General features: G+C 36.6%; 1 protein-coding gene across 1 annotated transcript; it reads right to left on the minus strand.

Annotated features, from left to right (window-relative positions):
- Positions 1-413: 413 nt before the first annotated feature.
- mdfic2 (MyoD family inhibitor domain containing 2) lies at positions 414-20,655 on the minus strand. Its single transcript, XM_088917334.1, has 4 exons — positions 20,592-20,655; positions 20,161-20,245; positions 6,452-6,694; positions 414-1,973 (listed from the first exon to the last, which is right to left on the minus strand). The coding sequence occupies exons 2-4, from the start codon at positions 20,243-20,245 to the stop codon at positions 1,717-1,719; spliced, it is 585 nt and encodes a 194-aa protein (XP_088773460.1). The 5' UTR covers positions 20,592-20,655; the 3' UTR covers positions 414-1,716.
- Between the last annotated feature and the right edge of the window lie 4,862 nt (positions 20,656-25,517).

Here is a 25,517-nt window from a genome sequence, read left to right on the forward strand (position 1 = left end):
TAATGTCCACTTATTTAGTTCAATTCAGGTCGCTGTGAGACAGAGCTTGACCCAGCAGGGTGGTCAGGATGTAACTGAATGGGATGGCAATCTCCTTTTCAACATCCATCCATCCATTTTCTAACAGCTTCATCCCATTGAGGGGTGAGCTGGAGCTAGCCTACTAGTATGTCTTTGGACTGTGGGGGGAAACCAGAGAACCTGAAGAACACCCACATGAGAACAGGGAGAACATACAAACTCCACACAGACAGCATCCCACATACAGAATTGAACTCATGGCCCCCAGCACTCCAAGGCAGCAATGCTAATCACTGTGCCACCATGCCTCCCTCTTTTTCATATGTGAATCAAAATACAGTATGAGCTCAAAAACAACAGAATGGAGCATCAACAGTCAAACCACATGCAACATTTGTACCATGCTCATTTTATTAACAGAACTAATATCGTAACATCACAAGCAAAAACAGGAAAATACTGAAATACATATGTATTTGTGGAGGCATCTTGTTCCTTTAACAACCTGTAGAAGTTTCATTCTAGAACAGACAGCTGACACTACCATATCTGTCTTCAACTTTTACTAAAAAGTGTTACTTTTTCAGTGTATTTTATTTCACGGGAAGAATATATGCCCATAACAGATTTTTAAAATGGAACACATTTTGATGAAGTGTGAGATTATTATCAGATAGAATTCAAACAGAAACACAGTAAATTATTTTGAATAATTCCAAGAATTGATCTGAACTGTATCCAGAACTTAAGAGATGGACTGGCTAGACGGAGGCTGCAGGCAATGTTTGAAGCAAAAAATTAAAGATTTACAAGAAGACAGATTTACTTGTCAGACAAGTTAGAGTATTACACAGAATGATATTGACAGAATGATAGCTATAGTAGGGCAATCTTCTGGTATCTTAAATCCTGCTTAAAAAAACTACTGCCAAGCTGTTCCAGTAGCATTCCTTTATATGAACATATGCATTGTGCAGCAATGAGGTAATCATCAGGTCAATTTTCAATTTACTGTATGTTTACAAAGCAAACAGAGAAAAGTGCACATGCTGTACTTACAGTAAGTGACCTGTAATATCAAATAATTATTGTCTGTCTTAGCTACAGTTGTAGTTCCACTTTAGGCAAACCTATGGAGAACCAGAACACAGATAAAAGGCCAATTCATAGTCTTCCTATCATTGCACAACTGGCTAAATGACTAACAATCCCCTTAAAACCAACCAGGTGATCTTCATACTGTATCTTCATCCAGTCTTTAAAAGACTAACTGTGTAGTGTTTTCGATCACCCACTTAAAGACACTGCTTAGAACAACATGAAATTTTTTTGCTACCTTTTATATGGATCCTCACCAATCCTCTAGACTTCCAACTGCCACAGTATTGAAGCAGACACACCCCTCATACACCCAAAAGGATACAAAAACAGGTATAGGATTTACAGGACATTGAACATTAGATATGTCCAGTTGTATAAATGCTCTTAACATTGGTATTTAATCTACCTTATACACAAGTTGGTGCTTGAAAGATCTGGTACAGAAATTGAACCTCACTGGTATTGTTTTGAACTATGCAAACCAAGCATATTGCCCTTCATCTGTCTTGAGTATCATACTGTACCTGTGCTGTACATTGTGCCATGTTGTTGTGAATGACCCTTTCCAAATAACAACACTGCTGTGGCCACAAATCAACGATAACAAATTTCGGAGATCTCCATGGCCAGTTCCAGGCATTCAGTGGTCTCGTGACACGCATCAAACAAGCTGCAGTCGAATTCGCAGTTACAGATACAGTCACTGTTGGCGGTTTGATCAGCGGATGCATGCTGGTATCTGAACGAAGGGCAACAGAGACTCGCTGTGTTTTCGCACATATCAGGCAGCATGAGGAGGAAGTCGGAAAACTTGCAGAAGAGGCAGGTCAGAATCAGGGTAGCACAGTCATCTGAAGAGAGAGAGCAGAGAGACAGGCAAGAAGTGAAACTTAGCATTGAAGTACCATGGTAATATACACAACATCTCAACAATATGACTCACACATATCCTGACATTCAAATACTACCTCTCTACACACAGCTAGCGCCTGGAGGGGAGGGAAACCATTGAGCCTTACACCCCCAGAGATGATTTTTTTTCTCGTGCAGTTTTTTGTTTTTCTCTTTTCCATGCCTCATGTTTACACCATAACTCTGTAATACTTTAAAATAGTTCTATCCACTTACCCTCATTTCCTTTTGAGTTGTTTGATTGTATAACTCTTGTCTGTATAGGCCATGTAAATACTGTGTGAAAAAAGCTTTATGACAATTTGTGGCAAAGGGTGCTACACAAAAAAATACAATTGAATAGAATAACAAACCTGGTTTAACAGAAACCTAACCATCCTATAAATCTTTAGATTCAATAGGGGCACACGTGGGAAATTCATTTTGTTTTTGATAATTTCCTCCTGTAAGAAATGCTGAGCCCTAACATTTTTGCCATCAAAGGCAGAAGTTCAATATGTCCAAAAACAGGGCTTATTTTCCTTTAAAAAAGCAAGTGAAAATGTTAATAGGCATTACCGCTAGCAACAAGTCTTTCAAAAGTGCAATGGATATTCTGATAGCGTCACGTGGAAACTTTAGCCTTTAGTAATTCAGTCTTTTATTGATGGAACAGATTTTTGGTCTGTCTACAAAGGTCACATGAGACATAGCAGGCAATTTTAATTTGCAGAGATCGTTAATGCCCTGTTTACATTGACTATTTAAAATTCATGCTAATTAACTTCTGCACAAAAAATATATCAAGGTTAAACTCAAGTAGGTCGTAGCATGTGAAAAAAAGTTTTAATTTTTCCTTTTAGACAACTCCTTTCAAAAACTGCACACAATACAGCAGTAAAGTTGCAGATGTCCTCATGTGGGGCTACTTTAATGAATTACTGAGGTTATGTGATAACTGGTTCTATACCCACAGCTCTTTACTACTTTACTAGAGAGTTCAGGCTTTGAAATATATTTTAAAAACTAAAACCAAAAAACTGTAATGGTAATAGTTTAAATTTATCATTGGTTTTTATGTAAATATTATGAATAGCCAAAGTATTCATGTGCTTAATTTGTAAGATATAGGTCAGGGTCAAGCAACTTTATATTCCAACCAAACAGTGTTGTGCCGTTTATACACATCTTTATGGACACATCTTGTTACATTTCTCAGGTGACCAGTAGACCATATGGTACTATTCAAATGCCAGTAATTTTAGAACAAGTATTTTAAAGATTTTTCAAGTATGTATTTAAATCTTACAAAAGTAACACAAATTACATTTTTAAAATGATTTTTAGGACTGCTTATTAATGATCTAAAAAAAAATTGAACTTATTGTTTGAAAACTGTGAGTATAGCTAAATACGCAGTATAGTATATGCAGACCATGTCAGGTAGTGTGGAGTGAAAGTACTGTATATGGAGCTTTATAAAAAAAGAGAACTAAGAGCTAAGAGGATAAACAAGCAAACAAAGTGTCTATAATGTTCAAGTCCCATAGCTGTCAAAATGTCAATTTGTCTTGACAAGAACTGGACAGCTACTGAGCATACTGTTTATCACGTTTAAGAGCTTCTCTCCCCTATATACTGTATTTTTTAAAACATGCATAATTTAAGAAATCACAGTCTTTCACTTCCTAACAGTAAGACAACTATGGAGATTGTTCTTAGACATAATCAATTAACATCAACCTCTAAAGTCAATTTTAAAACGATCCTTTGCAAGTTATGGTAATGCTGTCACATGGCAATATTCAGAGAGCCTTTCATTTCACTTGCCTAACGGCTGCTGAGGAACACAAATCAGGACAACCTATCAGTTGTCACAAGTGGAAGGCTATAGGTACACATTCAAAATAGCTGAAAAATAACAGCCACGCAGTTTTAGGGGATGTAATACTTTTGGGGTTGTTTAATAGATTGTGCAGAAAACCTGTGTTTTGTGAGTTAAAAATACGTTTTAATGTAAATGGACTTTGAAGTTTAGGGAAACATCTGAACAATCATCAATCAGGCTCTCAGCCTGCATAAATAAATGTCTACATGTTTAATATTGTATAAATTAATTGGTATCATTGTATAATTGGGTTTTGATATTTGGTAAAAAAAAGGTCAAAATGTTGCACAGTTTCTTAACTTTTGAGTTTCAGGAGGCAAAAATCACTTTCGGTTCATATTCCAGGACGAATGATAATTCTTTACCAATAAGTTATGATATAGTATCCTTTACCGTAGCCCTGTTTGTTTCAAAATATTTATACATTGCCATATAAAAGTATTCAAACGCTTACTATGTTATTTTGTTTGTGAAATTATAACTTAATAGTTTTTTAAACTTAATATTTTACTCAAAACCTGAAAGCTCAAACTAAAACTTTTAGGAATAAGATACAGTATAGCAAATGTCAGAAAAAAAAACTAAAGAGAAAAATATGAAATATATCGATTGCACAAGCACTCAGACAGCCTCAAGTCTTTCTGGGTCTCTACCAACTTTGTACACCAACATTTTTTTCCATTTGTTTTGGCAGATTTGCTCAAGCTCTCTCACGTTGCTTGGAGATTGTGTAGGGACAGCAGTTTTTTCTTCTCTATTAAGTTCACAGTAGAATTCAAGTCAGGGGTTTGTCTGGTCCACTCAAGGAATTTCCTATTCTTAAGCCTGTGCAGTGCAGCCTTGCCCTTTGCTTTGCATCTTCATCCTGCTGAAACATGATTTTCAGTCCCCGTTTTATGTCTGAACCAGGTTTACCTAAGATTTGCTGGTTCTCCATCTATGTTCCCAATTTGTTTATGTTTTTATTTAAGTTTTCAAAAATGTCACCCTGTCCCTGCTGATGATAAGCAGAGCTACAACATAATGCTGCCACCACCACACTTGACAGGAGGGTTAGTGTTGACTGATTAAATCACTAGTGTATGTTGGGTTTGTGCCGGATATAATGCTTTGCATTTAGACCAAAAAGTTTCAGTTTTACCTAGTCTGATCACAGATCTTTTGGCCATGTTTGCAGCTACTATACCAGTATTTGCTTTGTTACAAACCCCATGTGGGATGTAAGAAGTTTTTTGCCCCATACAAGACCCTTGGTGGAGTGACTGGGATATTACTGTCCCATGAACATTTTCCCGCATCTTAGCCACTGAAATCTATAACTCTTTCAAATCTGTCACTCTTGGCCCCACAGTGATACTCCTTGCCTACTCCAGTTTCCTCCTTGCCTACAGTAGCTACTCAGTTTGCAGGGACAGCCTCATTTAGGATCTAGGATCAACTTCATCATGCTCAAAGAGATATTAAGGGACTTGAACTTGAAATGTTCTTAAACCCTTCTCCCCATCAGTGCCTTGATACAATTTTGCAGCTCATGAAAACCGCTTGGTCTTCATGGTTGAATCTTTGCTTGAAAATCACTACCTGACTGAAGGACCTGACAAAAATAGGTGTATTTCTTTCTAAACTCATGTGAACCACTATTGTGGTTTGCAGACAAAGGCCACTCAACTCATTGTGTGTCTCCTTAAAGGTAATTCTGTGCACCTAATTTAATTTAAGTTTGCCACGGCAAAGGGTTTGAATACTTAAGCAATCATGATTTTTCTATTGTTTGTTCTTATTAATTAGCTATTTATTTTTTGCTTTTAAAGTGGGGAGTTGATCCTGTATATACAGTAGTACATGCTAAGAACTATTTTAAAGTGTCATGACAGCAAACTTTAAAACAACAAAATCTGAAAACTGATTAAGGGTCCAAATACTTCTGCAAGACCCTATATATTGTCCAATGAATGCTTAATAGATTTATGCTTTCAAATTGGATCTACATTTATACTTGTTAAACTTTTATTCATCTTATCTGAATGTCTTAAATATACTAGTATACTAATAGAATTAATATCACGCAAGTAATTTGAGTTTTTTATGTAACAAACTGTATTACAACTGTAGCAGCCTATTTATTAATGATAGCGTGTTTTTCTAGCTGCATGGTTTAAATCATTCATGAGGTTTAATAATTAATATTTTCAAAGCGCATAAATGCATGTTTATAGCCATACTTAAAGCCATTACAAACAAAATTAATCGTTTAGATCCAATCTGCAATTTTTGGAATGAACAAGATCACTAATAAATGGTGACATACAAACATGAAAAAAAAATGAAGAAACAAAAAAAAAAACTATGGCTTTTTTTTAAAAGAGATTTTGACTTAATTATATCTCCTGATAAACCCACACTACACATGTAGCCTTTGAAGTTACAGTAGCAATCAATAGCCACTAAAATGAAATTACAACAGAGGACTCAAATTGCCAAGTGTTTGCAATAAGGCCCGTAATAACGTTTTTATTGATGTAATGCCAAAATGTAGATACTGAGACATACTTCCACTGTTGGGCTGATGGGTTGCTGAATTAACTTCTCTGGGAGAAAATCGGCCACTGTATCTATCCACAGAACACAAGGAATAACTAGATCTCCTCCATTCACTTCTTCCTAAAGGCTCCGGTGAAGGTGTGCCTGTACTGGATTTCTCCTCTTCATACTCCACAATTGCGCTCATCTTTCTTGAACCTTCGGCTGGCTCTGCTTTCCATTGTTGGTCCTTGTTAGACGGATCCATGTTTCCTAAATGTTAAAGAAAATATTTTTAACAATATTACGGTGTATATAAAACAGTCATACATTAAATTATTATCAGCGAAAGTAGGTAGTAGTACAGTATACAGAAAATCTTTCCTATTTTTAACTCCTAAGGCTATTCAGTAAAACTGTTCAAAGCAGTGCTTATATTTCTTTACCATTGCCAAATATAATTTCAAACCCCCTGTTCCCAAGCTGGTGCAGAAAATCTGATTTCTTGGAACTAGAGGAGGTTAAATGATTTTTAAGTTTACATTTTCTAACAAATTTTTGATATTATGTTAAAAGGGCAATTCAGCTTTTTACGTTTTTGGATTAACTTGTATTAAGAAACAAACAGGCTCTAGCTTTTGGCAATTTCCATCAAGAAAACATGACTGCTCAAAGGAAAAGTGCTAACGCATTAAAATCTGAACAGGCACGCATTAAAATTTAGAGCCCAAAGATTTTCTTTTTTACAGACAGAACCAAACTCGGCATCCTTTTAAGAAAGCAACCCAATGATCTGACTGACAAGTATACTGGAGATGCTCTTTTTAATAGGGAAAATATTGATTGGAGCATATTATTTGGATTCAGTTACTTCTCCTCAAACTGCCAGTAGGTAATCTGCCAAAGCATAATGAGGAATGAGCTTTATTTTACTATCTTCATTTCTTTGTGCACTTCAAACATTTAAACAACCAAGTTGAAAGAAATCCTGACTCCTCACTGAAACTTTAGCCCACACAGAAGACGAGCATTGGCAGCATTGACAGCTCTTAAAAGCAGCAGAATTGTGTGCTTCAAACAGCAAAAAAAGCACAAGAATATTATTAATACATAAGATGCTGACAAACAACACCATCGTCTAGCTTGCCTGTTTCTGGGAAGCTAATAAAATGGTCATCTTTTATTAGAGGTGAGATGATGGCAAAGGAGAGAATCACATCATTGCATTGCTTGTCTTTATAAGAATGGAGTAATCAATTTCACTTTCTGAATGTGTACCTATTTATTTAGTCTAGATAATGCAATTTGATTAGATGTCCACCCTTGTTTTGGATAATACAGAAAAATAACCACAGGATAATACTTATCATAATGTTTGTGACATGCTGTCAACCCAAACTTAAGAACAAAAGCAATGTATGTACTTGCATATTAAACGTCACTTACTATACAAAGATTAACTGACAAAAATACCCCGTTTCCAGGTAGTAAAGGCTAATATGATAATAACCTAAAGCACTTCCTCAAAAGTCTTTGGAAATCAAGTGTCAAACAAAGATAAGGCGGAATCTAAAGGCAGCTGCCTAGTACAGTACATCTGTGTATTTGAAACTGCCCTGGCCAAAGTCACTAACGATATTCTAATAGCTTCCGATTCAGTTTCTCTTTCTAGACTCATCCTTCTTGATCTCAGTGCTGTTTTTGACACTGTTGACCATGACATCTTACTTTTTCGTCTTGAGACTATGTTTGGAGTTTCTGACACTGCTCTCAAATGGCTCAAGTCTTAGCCCACTGATTGCTGTCACTTTGTCTCTTTTAATGGGTATAGATCTGAAATTGATCTTGTTAAGTCTGGTGTACCTCAGGGCTCAATACTGGGCCCCTCGCTCTTCAGCATTTTTATATTTCCACTTGGTCAGCTTTTAAGATCACATGGCCTTAGCTATCATTTTTATGCTAATGATACTCAAATATACATCCATACCAAACCTGACACTGGTGTGGCTGTCAATATTCTATTTACATCTCTGACATAAAAAAACTTGGATGACTCAAAATTTCCTTCATCTTAACTGTGACAAGACTGAAGTCATGCTTATTGGCACCCCCCATCAACTTTGTAAAGCCAATCCTGTAACCCTATCTGTAGATGGTTCTGTACTTGAGCTTCAGTCTAAATTGAATTCTGGCTTAACATTCAACCCACACGTGCAGCATAGTGTCAAAACATATTTTTTTTTACCTCGGAAATATCGCTAGACTATGCTATCACTAACTGTGGCTGAAAAGATGATCAACACATTTGTGTTCTACCAAATTGACTACTGTAATGCTCTATTCGCTGTGGTATCTAAATCTACATTGAACAAACTGCAGTATGACCAAAATTCGACAGCCAGCATCCTGACCAGGTCTAGTGCAAGCGATCACATTACTCCTATCCTGGAGTCCTTACACTGGCTTCCTGTCAAATTCCGTGTGGACTTTTAAAATCCTCATGCTCACCTATAAGGCTCTGTATGGCTTGGCACCTCAGTACCTGTCTCAACTATTATCTCTCTACTCCCTGTCTCGCAACTTCTGCTCTTCTAATTCTGGTCTCCTAACTGTCCCCCAAGCCCGTCTACATTCTATGGGTGACAGGGCCTTCTCCTGTTATGCCCCCAAGCTCTGGAACTCTCTCCCCAAGGATATCAGAGAGTCACCTTCTGAAACTCCTTCAAATCCAGACTCAAAACCTTCTTTAGAAGAGCCTTTACTTAACTGGTTCCATTCTTTACCCCTCTGCTCCTACTATACTTAGTACCAGCATCCACGGTTTCCTCTGTGTATTGTAATTGTGTTTTATCTTGTGTATTCTTTTTATTTATCGTTGTTGTCATTCTGTAAAGTGCTTTGAGAGGCTACCTTTAAAGGCGCTATATAAAATAAAGTGTATTATTATTTGCTCAACATGTGTAGCAGTCAGCCCAGACAAACAGGATTGAATAATAATAATTATAACAATAATAATAATTATTATAATCCTTCTTCTTCTTATTATTATTATTACTACTATTAGGGATCTTAAAGTTCTTTACATACAGGATGGTGACCACTTCATTCTCCACTGAACTTCAGCACCAACCTGGTTGATGTGTGGCATCTACTAAAAAAAACTAGAAACTGCTTCATGACTTGAATAAAGAAGAGGGCTTCAGATAGTGCAGATTGTACAAACCCTGTGGTGAAACCTTGAAATCAGTGAAACTTTGAACAACAAGCCACACAAAACTAAGGTGATGTGCTTCACCGGGGAACAAGAGGCTCTTTTTATACAAGGGGCTGTCAAAAGTGACACTTTTGACTGCTTCTTTCAAGAAAAGAGCTGAATGAGATCCTGAGATCAATGAATTAGCAACTAGCAACAAGATGAGCTGAATGGTTCTCTTGGTGCACTGTGCTCTCAGACAGCAGAGGTTGAAACTGATCTAAAGATTGAGTGTTGCAACAAGAAGGAGGTAATACCAGGCAGGAACGAGCAAAATGAATAGGGAACAGATAAATGATTTACTGAAGCAGTGTTCAGCAGTGCAGTGAACAGTGGGATAGACCATAATAGAGGCCTGCATTTATACCCAGGATTGGTGAGAACTCAAGTTCATCTTTCTCCTGAATGTTTGTAGGTAATGTCATTTATCCTTAAGTGACACACTTCTTTTCTTATAATGTCTGTATATTCACATTTACAGAAGCTGAGTGTTTGGGTTTTTGAAGTGTAAAATTATTCATCCTGCCATTTTCTGACTGCTTATTCCAATTCAGGGTTGCTGGGAAGCAGGAGCCTATCCCAGCAAGCAACGGGTGCAGGCAGGGTAGACACAGACACACACAATCAAACCACGATTGGTTTTCTCAGAAGTCAGATAACCTTACAGTTTTTTTTCTTGGTCTGTGGGAGGAAACTGGAACATCTGGAGGAAACACATGCAAACATAGCACCACATATCAGAATAGAAGGCAGGGCCCCAGCACTGCAAGGCAGCAATGCTAACCAGTGTGCCACCAATGCCAACCAATGAAGTTTATATTTTATATGTGTGTATAATTCTATAACTGTAACTGTCTAAAACTAATTTTATTGTAGTCTGTTGAAGAAGATTTTCCTGCTTGGAATGTAGACAGTTTTTGCATGAGATCTGATGATCAGCCTGGACTGCCCAAAGCAGTTTTGTTTTTTGTACGGGCTAACAATGCTTATTCTTCTTAAAATCTGTGTGGAAAATATGTTCTGCTGGTTAATAAATCATAAGACATTAAATGTTAAATAAAAGAGAAAAAAGTGTAAATTATTCATTTAGGAAAGGTGGTAGAAAATAAACAGGGTAGTGCAGCCACAGCAATAATTCATTAATAGTTTGCATTCAAATCTGTCTATAAAAAGCAGACTAATTATTGAATTATTTCTAAGCACAGTTTTAGACCCTGAAGGCCGAATTTATTTCCCATCATCCACCATTCTCCGCGCCTGTGTTTACCACTGCATAAGTCTGCAGCTATCTGAAACTGAGCACGCCACAGTAATGAACCCAATTGGAAGTAGATGGGAACACACACTATTTTATCATTTAATTCAGAAAATAAATGCTTAAATAACACCCAGACATAAACAACACATTTCAGGATTTAGACAATAATTATGTGGTCTCTGTGGCAAGATTGAAAAAGCATGTTTTTTTTTTCCTCTGATGAAGTTTAACATTTGCTTTAAGTACAGCTCCAGTGTTTCAACAGCATCAGGTTTACTGACTTGTAGCCTGATCTCATCACATCTCAGAGCAAGGCTGGTCGTGGACAGTATTGGGATCAAGACCTCCACGACTCTGTAGTTCAGCAAGTGAAGTTCTTCCCTCTGGACAAGAACTTTTTAGATGGGGGACAGTGTTGGTCACTGGCTACTTTTTCCTTAAAGATCCCATGGTACCATTCTTAGCTGAAGAGTAAGAGTTAACCCCAGTGACCTGGCTAAATTTCCTCTGGGTTGACTTTGTTGCATTCCTGAATAGGTCCCCTTCTAGCCTATGTTAAGACTACAGTAGATAGATTACGTTAGTTGGACCTTATAACTGTAAGACATTCCTTTAAGATAAAGAATCTACTGATTTTTAATAAAACTTTGTGATCAAAATTATACACAATATTCTAAATAAGGTTTTATGGGTGTGCTGTACGATTTTTTATCTAATGTCCCCTTTATAAATTATGCAAATGTAACTATATCATAACATTTAGTTTCCTTTTTTATTGCTTACCCAAACTGTTTGATATTAGTAATATGTCAACAAAAATGTTTTTAATAAGCACCTTCTTTAAACTTAAATTTAAAATCACATGTGCACATACTGTACAGTACATATATATTAAATACCATCTGCAAGGTGTTTTCCCAGTATTGAATTTGATCTTTTTTAGTTACTATGGAGCTTCTACAGTATTATCTAATCCTCCTATGTTGGTGTCAATTGCAAACTTGACTAGTTTGCTAACTGCACCTGAATATAAATCATTCATTTAAAAATTAGGAATAGCAGTGGCCTTAGTACAGATCTCTGTGGCACTCTGCTAATTCCATCACTTCAGTTTGAGCATTCAACCTTATCAGTTTTCTATTATAATTAATTAAATTTGTATCCATAACTGCTGGGTATCCACAGCAATGGATTCATGGAGTTATATTAGTTATCCTAATTTCACCCACTTTCAAAATTCTACGTATATGTATACATGTATATTTCCCTCTGGACTTCCCTTTGCACATTTCTCTTACCACCTGTGGAGTATTGAGGCAGGGGAAAGCAGTGACCAACTTTAAGAATGTTTTAGTAAGATACAGAGCTGAATTTACAAAGACATTGTATGCAGCATGATACATTTCCATTAACTACCTGTACTTCAGTATCCTAGCAACAGTTACAGTATAGTGACACCTAGCAGCATATAATAAAAATTATAATAATAATTGCTTGCACTTATTAAGTGCTTTACTGGATACTCCACTCAAAGCGCTTTACAGGTAATGGGGACTCCCCTCCACCACCACCTGGATGATGCGATGGCAGCCATAGTGCGCCAGAACGCTCACCACACATCAGCTATTAGTGGAGAGGAGAGCAGAGTAATGAAGCCGATTCATAGATGGTGTAACAACACCAGACCACACCATCTACAGCTCTGCAGTGCTCTTTGGCTCGTGGAACTGAAGGGGGGTTTGGTCAGCCTTATCCTTATGGTCAGGTTGTCATTCCCTCAGCTACTGTAGGTGAGTTACGTCAAATAACGTCTAATGCATTCACACCTCTATCGCATTCATATAGATACATATGAATACATACTGTATACTGTCACACATACTGTATACTGCAAGCCTTTTCTTGAGTTCTAAATATTTTCTTTTTCTTAACTTTATACAGGTGTAAGTAAGACTTCCAAGTCTTCCAAGCCCATAGTTATTTGATTCAGTTGTCACTTTTTCGTATTGGTGGCTAGTAAATTAGCAGTTTTTCAGTCGATGGTATCACCCGTCTTGAGTCACTGCCAGAAGGGTTTTCTTAATTGCCTATGGATAACACTGCTCTTCAAGTACAAGTGATATAATACCATTGGGCCCTGGAGATTTGTTTATTCTAACTGCCTGTAGTACGAACACATAGAACTTTGTTTTCCTGAGCCTGAGGCAACGAATTGTCAATTCTTTCCTTGGTAAACACCTGGGTGAAATATTAATACATTGCCGATTTCCCTTTCATCATCTAAAGGTTCCCATCATTAGCTCTCAGACAGTTCATAGCATCCTCTACCGTCTTTCTGCTGTAATACCTCTTAGGTGAAAAAAAAACATTTTCTTATCTATTTTAGCATTCATTTCTACCCAATTTCCTAACATTTTTCTTCTCATTTTGTATATGCTTTTTTACCTAAGCGTACAATTCATTATAGTGTAATACCTTTTTTTAATTTTAGAATTTATATTCTGTCTTTCTCTATATGTTTTATCTCTTTACTGTATATCTTTTGTAGCGTGGAAGAGTGGTGCTGTGGTTAGCATTACTGCTTCGCAATGCCGGGGCCCTGGGTTTAATTTTTGGGATGCTATCAGTGTGGAGTTTGTATATTCTCCTTGTGCTTTTGTTCATTTCCTTCTGGTGCTACAGTTTCCTCCCACATTCCCAAAGACATAATGGTAGGTTAACTGGCTTTTAATTCGCTTCTCGGAAAATTGGACCTGGTGTGAGTGTGTACTGTACATTTTTATTCCTGTGTGTGCCCTGTGATGGACAGGCATCCAGTCCAGGGTGTATCCTGCCTTGTGCCTGTTGCTTGCCAGGATAGGCTCCAGTCCCTTGTCCCCCTTTATTGGATAAAGTGGTTAGAAAATGGATATCCTGGATATCCATCTTAATTGATTCATAATCTCTGTCTCATACCTGCATATTCTGTCCTAAAATTGTAAACCAGTGTTCTGGAATCAAACTGAGCAGTTTGAAAATATGCTGTGCAAAAGTATACAGATCCTTCTGATGCTGTTTCCATTGTGTGAAATTATAAAATGATCCACACTCAGTTTGGAGGGTCAGTCTGATTTAGGCAATGCCTTCGTGCCTTACACTCCTTAATGATCAACCTCTCCATGTTAAAAGATGTATTAAAGATATTTGAAATGTCTTTACCCAGTTCTCCTGTTCTGTGCCTTTATACTGCACAACTTCCCCCCCCGAGTTGTTTTAAAACCTCTTCGTGGTTGAATCTTTGCTTACAATTTCTTCCTTACAGAATGTGCCTCATAGAGTTAATGTAGGTGTATTTATTGTGAAATCATGCAAATTATCTATTATTCCAAAACAGTGTTCAAGACACTAATAGTGTAACTCATTAAAGTCATTTTCTGTTCCTAACATAATTTAGGTTTGCTACAGCAAAGGGATTGAATATTTATCCAACATTATTATTTTTTTTCATTTTTCTTTCATATTACACATTTACATTTTACTTCTGCTCTGAGCACATTTATCCAGTCTAGCTTTTTTCTTTCCTTTGTTCATTTCTTAATGCCCTGTGATTCTGCTATCCAAGCAGATATACGTTCCTGCTTGGGCTACGTGCCTATGGCTCGGGCTCTGCATGATTCCCACTCAAGCCAGTTGCCTCAACGTTTCCCTTTCAGGCTTCTCACAGTTCCAGCACCTGTCCCCTTGACTTCATTTTCAATACAGATGGCCATTCAGGATCAGTCTGCAGCTGTCCAGTCTTTCTTTGTCTATTCACACAGGCCTGACCACAGCTTCTGGCTCCCTCACATATTCATTCCTTCTTCAGTTTTCTGTTGGGCCCCTGTTGCTAGATGTACTGTATTCACATCTTGGCACTTGCAATAGGTGTCTCACCTTCTTCTGGCGTTCATCCAAAGCCCTCAAAGTTCATCTACAGCTCTCTCCTATCCTCCAACCCTCCAAAACCTCTGTCACATTCCTGAAGCAGTACTTTCTCCTACTCCTACTGTGAGCTTTTTTATATTCCATACATTACAATATATTCATTCCACACCCAGACACTTTCTCTGCATCAGCAAAAATAACTACTTTACTGTATATTGATTTAGCCTACTTTATCCCATTCTACTAATCTTAACTCAAACGCTTTTCTTTTTAAGTTACACATATCTTCCAATGCTAACTCCTTTGAATTTAGCAGTAGCATTCTGTACTTTCAGAAATGATCTCCCCTCTACCTCCCTCAAATGAAAAGAATCTTCCGTCTGTCCTTATGATGTAATGCTGTTGTTAATGATTTTTCAGTTCAGCATAATGTCTCTATTCCATGTGTTAACAGCTTGTTCAGATTTCTCACTGCATGCGCTTCTCTTTATCATTGATTAACTTTGTGTATCATCTTCGCCCGGGCAATGTGTATTTTAGCCCCAACACTCCATAACTTAATAAAAAAATCACTGTAGCATATGATGACATTTACACTGCTGCTCACAAATCCGCCTGGAGGTGGATCTGTGTTATTAAAAAAACATTCTCTCCCAAACACACCACTCAACGAGCTACAGTGACAACGTTAGTTTTTTCTGTGAAGAAGTCCAATCAGCTTCTACACAGAAAAAATATCTACAAGTAAACCAGTCACCCTATTTCTTACGTCAATAAATTAATATATATATAATTCATAAGTCAATTATTTGTTTAATCAATTACAGTGTTATTGTATCCATACTATGATCTACATGTTACATTAATTAGAAATCTTCTGATGTTGTCAATCTGTAATCATAGTGTCTTTAAAGTCACTCACCTTTCAGCTGGCTAGCTGGAGCACCTATATCTACTGCTCCAACTTCAAGTACTGCAAACCTGCTGGAATGAAATGCTTATTTGCATGTACTGTATGCTCCGATACAAAGACATTAAAGGAATCACCAAAAACATAAACACCGAACAGCAGCAGCAATAACAACAAGTTAAATGACATAAAACCTAAAAAAGTCAGACAAGTAGCGTGGAAAAAAAACATCAGTGTGAGTCAGTGGCAGGGGAAGAGTTCAGTAATCTGACAGCTTGTGGGAAGCAACTGTCTGTGAATCTGCAAGTTCATGCCTTTATACTCCTATACCGTTCACCAGAGGGAAAGGGGGAGAAAAGTGAGTAACCAGGATGATTGGTATCTTTAGCAATACTTCCAGCCTTCCTGAGACAGCGAGTTGTAAAAATGTCCACAATAGAGGGAGGCTTTATTCCAATAATGGACTAGGCACACCTGTTCACCCCCTGTAATGCCTTCTGGTCAGACAACGAGCAGCTGTCAAACCACAATGTAACACCACCCGCGAGCACACTCTCAATAGCGCACCTGTAAAATGTAGCAAGGATAGTTGAAGATAGACCACATGTTTTCAACCGTCCTTGGACTGTCTTCAGTGGAGATGTCATACCAGGGCACAGAATACTACACTCCCACAACCCTCAGCTGGCAGCCAGAGTGGCTTAATGTCAGCTCCTGACTCACTTCCTCTTCCACTTCCACCTGGCTGTTGCAATGTTGCTGCAAGTCCTCTTACCTCAGACACTGCCTCCCTCAGGTCTCCAGGTGTCAGTCCAGAATTTAGCCACAAGCCTTACATAGGTTACACATACAGTAGGTGTCTCTCAGTGAGCTGACATTTTAGTCACCCAAAGAGGATAAATCAACCACTTGATGGGGCACCTGGGCCTGCCAAAGTCACATGCAATCTGACATTAAGGCCTTAGAAAGGTTTAATGGTCTTAGCATTTAGTTAGCATATGTGAAGGCCTGCTTGGTTCCCTCTTGAGGGTTCATATGGATAGGGTTTTGTCCCTCAAAACAATTAAAGTCAACACTAAAATATTCTGCTGGTCTAGACAGTCTGCAGTTATATGACTGTGTTTACTGTGCAGCTAAGGACATTATATTGCATATGCATTTCTAACAGAATTTTTCTATCTTTTGTGTTAAAGCTAAATCCTTAAATTTTTAGCCTACTTTATATCCTTAGGTTTGTATTTACTCTTCATAAGAGTGTTTGGGGCTCACCTAATGCCACCTGCCTTGTATCTTAGTGAGGGGGCCAACCCTGAAACATCATTATCAACTTAACACTAAACACTCTGCTGCTTTTGCACTGGACTTTAAACAGTTACTACTGAACAGACAAATAATTTACAATAGTTTTACTTTTTGTAAGACAGACTGATTGATCACTGTTTGAAGGAAGCAAATTAGGCATTCTATACATTAAACAAATTGTAAGACTACTAAAATACCAGACTGGTACTGATAAAGTCAGCTCAAAAGACTACCATTTCAAAACCAACTGTGAAACAAGGACTTGAAGACAGAAATAGAAATGAGGAAAAAGTAGATCCATCCATTTTCTAACTGCTTTATCCAATACAGGATCGCGGGAGCTGAAACTTATCATGGCAAGCAACGGGCACAAGGCAGGATATACCCTAGCCTGGGTACCAGTCCAATGCAGGGCACACACAGACAAAAAAAACCACTCACACCAGGGCCAATTTTCCCAAAAGACAGTTAAGCTACCAGTATGTCTTTGGACTGTGGGAAGAAACCGGAGGACCCGGAGAAAACCCATGTAAATCTGATGCCATCCCTGAAAAAGTGCATTTAGGACTGAAAAGAGGAGACATTTACAGAAAGGGTAGTGGGTGTCTGGAATAAAATACCCACCCATATTATTGAAGCAGATTCTCTGGGATCTTCAAGAAATGACTCGATGACATCCTCACATCCACGGAGCTACTAGCAATCGATCAATTGAGCTGCATGACTTATTTCAATCTTTTACCTTTAATTTTTTGCATTAAAATATTCAAATACAGTAACACAAAATTAGCCTTGACTTGTGTGGTAGCTAAAGATGATAAAAAACAGGGATAGAAAGTTCATCTGAATTTTATTTTATAATGCAAATTTTACTCCCAAACGTTGGGTTGCTGATGAGAACCTTTATATGTAAATGTAAATCTGTAAATGGAACGGTGCACCACATTGTATACTAACACTTAAAATTTTAGTTGAAAGTTAAAATGTTCATTCAAAATTATTCTGCTCAAAAGTACAGTCCAAATTGCATCAAATCTTTACTACATTTGGATAACACTATCATTTAGATATGATACTGGCATTATATTTGTTGTGTTTTTTTATAAATAACTAATTGTAAACTTTTTATCGTTTTGAATAGAAACAAAATCAGCTGAAGCTGAACACTGACAGATCCAATCCACTTAAGACATTTGTATTATAATCCACAGACGCTTGCGTAAGGAAGATTGCATTCACTGGCTTTTAGCACAACTGCAGCCATCATAAACTGCAAATTGGCTTAATGTACAAGAAAGTGAGCCATGATTTTCTGAAATTTTAAACCTCTGTAAAAAGGTTTGAAATTGACATAAACATCAGGGTTGCCGCTATGAAACACAAACCTTTTTGTTTGTTATACATGTAAGTACAAGAAGAAAACAAACTGAGACAAACAAAACATCACATTACACAATGATAAATAACATTGTATTACAAAGCGGAAAAACACAAATTTACCTTTAATTCTTTTTGTCGCAATCAATTGTTACGATGTTTTTGTCAATTCCATTTGAATTGTTTTTTAAACACTTGATTTTCAGTTTCAAACTGTTTTGTAGAATTAACAACTTAGATAACTAAAAATATGTTGATGTACTGCACACACATACAGTATAGCATTTTAGATGCAAAATAACCCTTGTACAGTGTTCATTATAGCAGCAAAAAAGATGTTGTTCTAAAAACGTTTTTAAGCATCACCGCAGTTATGCTTGAAATATTGATGTTTTTGACATTCTCTTAAACTGCTACTTAAGACATCTGCTTGGAAAAAAATTAATGTTCTGATTATTTCCTAGAATCAGGATCACCTACAGCATAATATCTGTAAAGGCTGATTTTGAGCATTCACATACAGTACTTTATTACGCTTGAATTGGGATTCAGTAAATTGCATTTACATGTGACAGTAATATTCTGGATTTAAAAAAAAAAGTTATTTGACTTTTGTTTTGCAACAGTCAGTTATATTATCTTAGAACAAAATCACATAGGACATTTATCTTAGTCTGAACAGACCAGCTGGACATTATCGATCAGCGGACCATCTAGCAGGGATACTAAAACTAAAATGACAATATTATATAATTCTTTGTTTGCAAATTAACATATAATTCACTTTATTAGAATTACAACATCAACAATTTTACATTTTTTCTATAGGACATGTGGGTTAAGGCCCATTTCTGGCGTGTCTCTAATGTACCAAAACATTGTATAATTTGCGTTGTTGTAATGTACAGTAAGTATTCAAACCATTTTAAAAAACCTGACAGTCAGAACCTTGATAACACATCTTTGCAAGATGTGTTGCTCATATCAGGATATGTCCTCTTTCCATTACATTACAGAAGAAACATTTTTTTGTAGCATTAGAAATAAGAAAATGAAGTTCCATATTTGATATCTGTAATTTCACATTAAAACATTACATTGGAAAAGTGCTGTATGAATAAAAATATTATGCAAAGGCTATCAAAGTGTGTTATCCACAAATGGATACAGGTGTATTATAGTTTATTCTCACCTGAAGTCAAAATGTTTTAAGATTACAGTACGTGTATGTACAGGAATGTACTGTATGAACTGTTTCTGGGTTCACACTGTTACCAGGTTACAAAACTAACCTTAAGTCTGTATCCTGCGTTAATGAAACATTTAAAAGAATCTATAAAGTCTATAAAGATCATTTCAAAGTGCCCTGTTTTTATAGGATTGTAACAGTATGGAAGAAATGGTCAAATCCTGAGGGAAATAAAGAACAAGATAAAAATCATAAGAAATAAAACTAAAGCTTATAAACTTAAATGGCAGTTTAGGCAACATAACTCTTTGTTACCTATTTTCAATGTTCAATGTACCAAATGTTGTTTTTCAAAGAAAGAAACCTTCCTACTGCAATCACTACAATTCTTGTTGTAACTCTTTAACATCGGTTAATATTTTTGCAACTGTACGTTGATAATAATAAATTAACCATAGCAAAAAGTTTAGTCTCAGCATCTTAAAGTGGGTTGTGAATTATGAGTTATCAAAACAAAGGCCATCTGCCTGACGGAAAAAAAGCTTACCACTGCTTAAAGGACTTTTCTCCTCGCCATTCACAATAGATTCATTTGCTTTTTTGTCCTCTGTTCTCGAAGTCTTGGATGCCATCTGATCAAAGAGAAATCCCGAAAAGCATTAATGAATAAAATATCAAATCATTGATCATAACTCACGTAACGACCTCTGAAATGCTCTTTAAAGGGTAATTACTGCAGTACGTGCTTTAGATGTTGCCTAAATAATGACAGACACTTTTAACTTCTTACACAGGCTCAAAACTATCGACTATATATTACCATTTATAGTTCTGCAGATGGCCACAGTACATCATCTTGTTATGACAAAACATTTCCATCTGCCAAAGGGGGTATTAAAAACGAAAAGGCAGCGTATTTTGTTCTGCTAACAATGCATTAATCAGGTCGGCTTATAAGAAAATAAATTAGCACTCTACCTGAATAAACTTTTCCAAAAGAATACCGATAAGGCACACCGGTACATCTGATCTTTCCTTTCGAAAGTATGTTAAGCTTGGTCCATCAGTGCCGAGCACACCCTTCAACAGGCTGCTCAGTCCCTCCCACTCCGAGACGTGACGTCGCCTGAAACGTTCGAACCGTCTTCCAGACTTATATCAAAGTTTAAAAAACAAAATACAGTTGCAAGAAAGTAAGTGCATTTCCCTTTTCACCCATTCGCTGTTTTTGCCAGACACTTTTAATGTGGAAGAGAAAGCTGTAGAGTTTACTTTTCAGAACCGAGCATGTTTTCATGACATGCCCAGCTGTGTGGAAGTTTTTGCGTAGTTCTAGGAAAGTGCAGCGCACCTGCTCCTAGGTTAATTTTAAAGTTTTATTTTTTTACGTTTTAATTGCTTTTTTCAGAAGACTTGCTTTGCACACTGTTCTATCGGTTGTCAAATAGATGCTATACTTGGGTTTTGTCTGTATTGTTTTAAATACGCAGCCATTAGTGCACTAGTGTTTCAGATTTTATGGGGAATGTGTTTAATGTAATTTGAAGGAAGCATTCTACTCATTCTTGGATTCTTAATACACGTGGTTAGTTCATATTTTATTGGTCTTGTAATTGGTCTATATTATCGTAATATCTGATTTTACTGTCCTTCATAGCCCACTCCTTGTTTACGCAGGGGAACATTTTAAATTGCACAGTCCCGTTTCCATTCGGAGTCTTAGTAACTTGATGTTCTCCAGGAGAAAGAGTGCGGGTTCAAATTCAGTATACTGATATTTGTTTTACTCGTTACACCTTTGGTTAGTGGTTATGGCTTGGGACAGTATGGTTTGTTGCCACTTCTTAGAAATGGTATAAAGAAGCCGTTGGTCCCATCCAGCACATTTGGTCATTAGCAACTTATTGATCCAAGGATCTCATTTAGCTGTTTCTCAAAGGAAACATGATTATTAACTTCAACAACATGGCTGGATAGCTCGTTCCCTGCCCCGCAACCCTAAACCCTTAACGTAAAAAAAGGGCCTCCTGTCTTGCTTTTAAGTGCGTTTTCACGTAGTTACCATTTGTGTTTTCAGGTTTGTTTGTTGATTCTGAAGAAGTCCACTGCGTTGCCTTTATTATGGCCTTTGGGGATTTTGCATATATGGATCAAGTCTCCTCATAGTCTTCTCTGTGAAAGACGAAAAGGGGTTCTGTTCTTCCAGCTAGTCATTGTAAGACATTACTTTGAGACCAGAATGCAGTTGGTGGACTGATTCTAGAGCATCACTATCTTTTTAAAAATATAATGACTAAAATTCTATTCAGGCTTCTGAACCAAATTTTCAGCTGAGTGTTCTTGTATTTTTTCCTAAAACCCATTATACAACACTATATTGGTAACATTGTTAAAGGGAGTTTTAAGAGTGTTTTTGTAAGCTCGTTGATTGATTGTTTTTCTCGAGGGTGGAAGTTTTGATCGGATGTTAATGTCCACAAATTATTCAATGTCACTTTTAATGTTGTGGGTGGCTTGCCAACAGCAAGGATCCTACAGTGTCTCTTTGCAGTCCATGAATGAAGCCTCTTCAGCTTAGAAGCTGGCTTTAAAGGACAAGTGCTGCCAATCATGAACAGATGGTTTCTTTTTTGGATATTGTACAATGTTTGTGAGATATCATTTGCAGCTATCCAATAATGATTGGCTTCTAATGAAACAAAAAATATGAAACACTTTCTACAATTTTTATGATGCAATGTTAGCTGATGTGGATGTTTTATTTTACTTAAATCTTCCATTTGATTGATATTAAGTTGTGTGCACATTTTTTCTTAGTTTACTAGGCTGCCAATTTACATTCATTAGACTGCACATTAGTGTTGCATTTTAAAAGTAACCCTGCTGTGTTTGCATATGCTTAGAGTAAAAGAAGCATGTTAATTGAAAAATTAAGATGTGAATGTATTTGTCTATTAGTGTACAGCCAGCTGCCTTATTTAAAGGAAAATGTTTTGTAAATGTAAGTCATACAGCATGCTGTGGAATTTATTGCTTTTTTCTGAAAGTGATCACAAAAACAGTTGTTTTAATTGGAGGTTTGGCATAAAGAAGTATCAGGCATTTTGAATAATAATTTATGGATATACACTTCTGTATTGTAGAACACTTGCTTTTTTAATGCAGAAACACAAGTCCTACTTAGAAATATGTATTGTCACAATAAAGCCCATTTTTTTTGCAGGAGGTGACTGGAAATGTATGATCCCAAAATAAATCAATACCAAGCTGATGCTCTTTTGAATACTTAAGTTAAGGAAGCATCTTTAATGTAAAGCAGTTTAATGCTGCCAGTTGTTAAAAATAGAATAGCCGTTGTGTAATATAGTTTAAAGATTGTTACTTCAAGACTGAACTTGCTGTTAACTGATGGTTAGTGGGATTTCCCCAACAACAGCACAATTAGACAAATGTTTCCTGAGTATGCTTGAGAGGGCCATGCATCTTGTATTACTTTTGGCTTACCTGGTAATTAAGTGAGTTGTATTATTAGTAAGAGCTCCTGTCTTTGATATGAACACTGATGGAGGTACTGTGAGGCTCACAGGATGAGAAGAGGTGGACAATACAACATCTAGACATGCATATCCATCCCTTCCCATTCTCACATTAGGGGTCCTAGTAGTGAGGTGAGCAAATGTTGATTTCAAATTTGGGGTAACAATAGAAAAATAGGATTGCCATTGAAATATAAGTATACCGTGGAAAGGCAATGCCTTTTTTTGTGAATAGCTTGTTTTATGTATAGAAGTATTTCTCAGGTGTGGAATGCATTTCTAAGGGGGTGATAGATACCATAGGTTGAAAACAGTAATGTGTGTTCTTTTATTGACCTTCCTTTGGACTGTAGTTCATAAATCAGCTCATTCACAAGAACCTAGACATTAAATGAGAATGTCTGTACTTATAGTATTATGTCAGTTAGTGAGCACCTGATTTTGTTTTTAATTAAGTAAGTCGAAGTTTGATTTACATCTAAACATTTCCTCTCTTATCAGATTTATCAGGGGAAGAATTGTTTTATTTCAGTTTTGCATGCTTCTGTGATGGGTTTTCTATATGTACAAAAAACAGATTATTAAGTCTAAGTATGTAGACCATGTTTAGTCTGACCAACTGAATTTAGCCAATTAGCTGTGGTTTTTTTTAAAGCCCGCGGAGAATGTATTCTTTGAGTTTGCTCTGGTGAGTTGGAACAGATTTTCAGTGACCTTGATAGAAAGACAAAGACTGAAAATGAGGTTATGTAGTACTGCATGAGGTTCTAAATTGCAATTGTTTCCTTGTCATCTTTGTGGTTCTTCTTTAGGGTCAATATGCATAAATTAGCAAACAAGTACATGATGCTAGTTTGTGCTTATGGATTTCCATGGCAGGTACTAGCTTAATGTATCCAACCTGCACTTGTATAAATAAACATAAATCCTGTCATCACTAGTTTATGTTAAAGTATGTTATGGAGTGGGTGATCTTGTAGGGTTCATCTCTATGAGTAACTTGACCCTTTGTTCTATACAGTCTTAAATTCACTCATGTATTAATGTATTACAATATGTACAGTAAGTTATAAATAAAAGAATGCTTAACTGTATAGAATATTCAGTTATTAATACAACATTTTTCAAGGATTATTATGAAGTGTGATGAATCAGGACATTGTCAAGTTAAACATTTTTTAAAATACTATATACTGTATATGCAGTATAATTTCTCTCTTATGCTATAAACTTTCTTTAAAAAAATACTTCCTGGAACATATGTATACTTCCTTTTATATGTTGAAATTATATTGATATTTGTTACCTCTGATTATATTTCTAATTGCATATAAAACAGTTACTGTGGTACTCGAGAAAGATCTATTTCATAATAAGGTCCTTCAAAGAAGTGCAGGAAAGTACTGCTCAGGCATCAAACATTTCAGAAACAGTGTCTTTATGCTTGGAATTATCTTAACAAAGTCTTGCCATTCATTTGTGCTAATTAATATATAATGCTCTACAGAGGTACACCCCTTGTAAGAAACATTGTTTGAAAAGTATGAAATAAAAAACGACTAGGTATGATATGGTTTTGTTCACTGTCATTACTCTATGTATATTCTGATTTTGTGTTTTGGACCTTGTTAGGCATTTTTTGGTGGGAGAACTATTCTTGTAATTTTCATTAAGCAATCAGTTCTGTCATTGCAGCCTAACTGAGCACTTGTCAGGGCTCGACTTTCAGACATCTGTGTTTGCAGACACCTGCTCCTCTCAGGTAGTAATGGGACATTACAACCAGTACAATTGTGACTGGAAGAAAATATAAAGAAGAAAAACCTTCATGGTGAAGCTGGAAACAGAAATCCCAAATTTTCAAATTAAGAATGTAGAAAAATGACCCTATAGAAGAACTGTCAAGAAAATATGAAAGAAAGAAATTAGATTCTTCCAGACCTGATGGCATGTGACTTAAGTCAATTGGTGTTTCTTTATATAGCTGAAATCCGGCGGTATCCTGAGGCACTGGCTCCCCCAGGGATCCTCAGTGGTAGTCCAGGGGGCTGAAAAAATCCTGGAAGTTACTCACCCCACTAAAAACCTAAATAGATTTTTTTTGTCTTTATTACCCAAAAGATGTGCAATTGCTGTAATTATTGAACTTAGAGACCTGTTTTAAAGTCCTATCCTCTGCTATCTTGGCTGTGGACACTATTTAAATTATAGTGTTCACCTGAACACACAGAAAATGCATTTTCATTTCCTTACAAGTGCGAGCCAGGGACCACCTTAAGTTTCTTTTTACGTTGAAGTTTTGGCTGTTTAGGGAGGCCAGACCATTGTGGTTGGGAATGGGGTCTCCCGGAGTTAACATCATTAAGAA

Source organism: Atractosteus spatula, chromosome 5, assembly GCF_055471065.1.
Source record: "Atractosteus spatula isolate fAtrSpa1 chromosome 5, fAtrSpa1.hap1, whole genome shotgun sequence".
NCBI classification, from domain to species: domain Eukaryota; kingdom Metazoa; phylum Chordata; class Actinopteri; order Semionotiformes; family Lepisosteidae; genus Atractosteus; species Atractosteus spatula.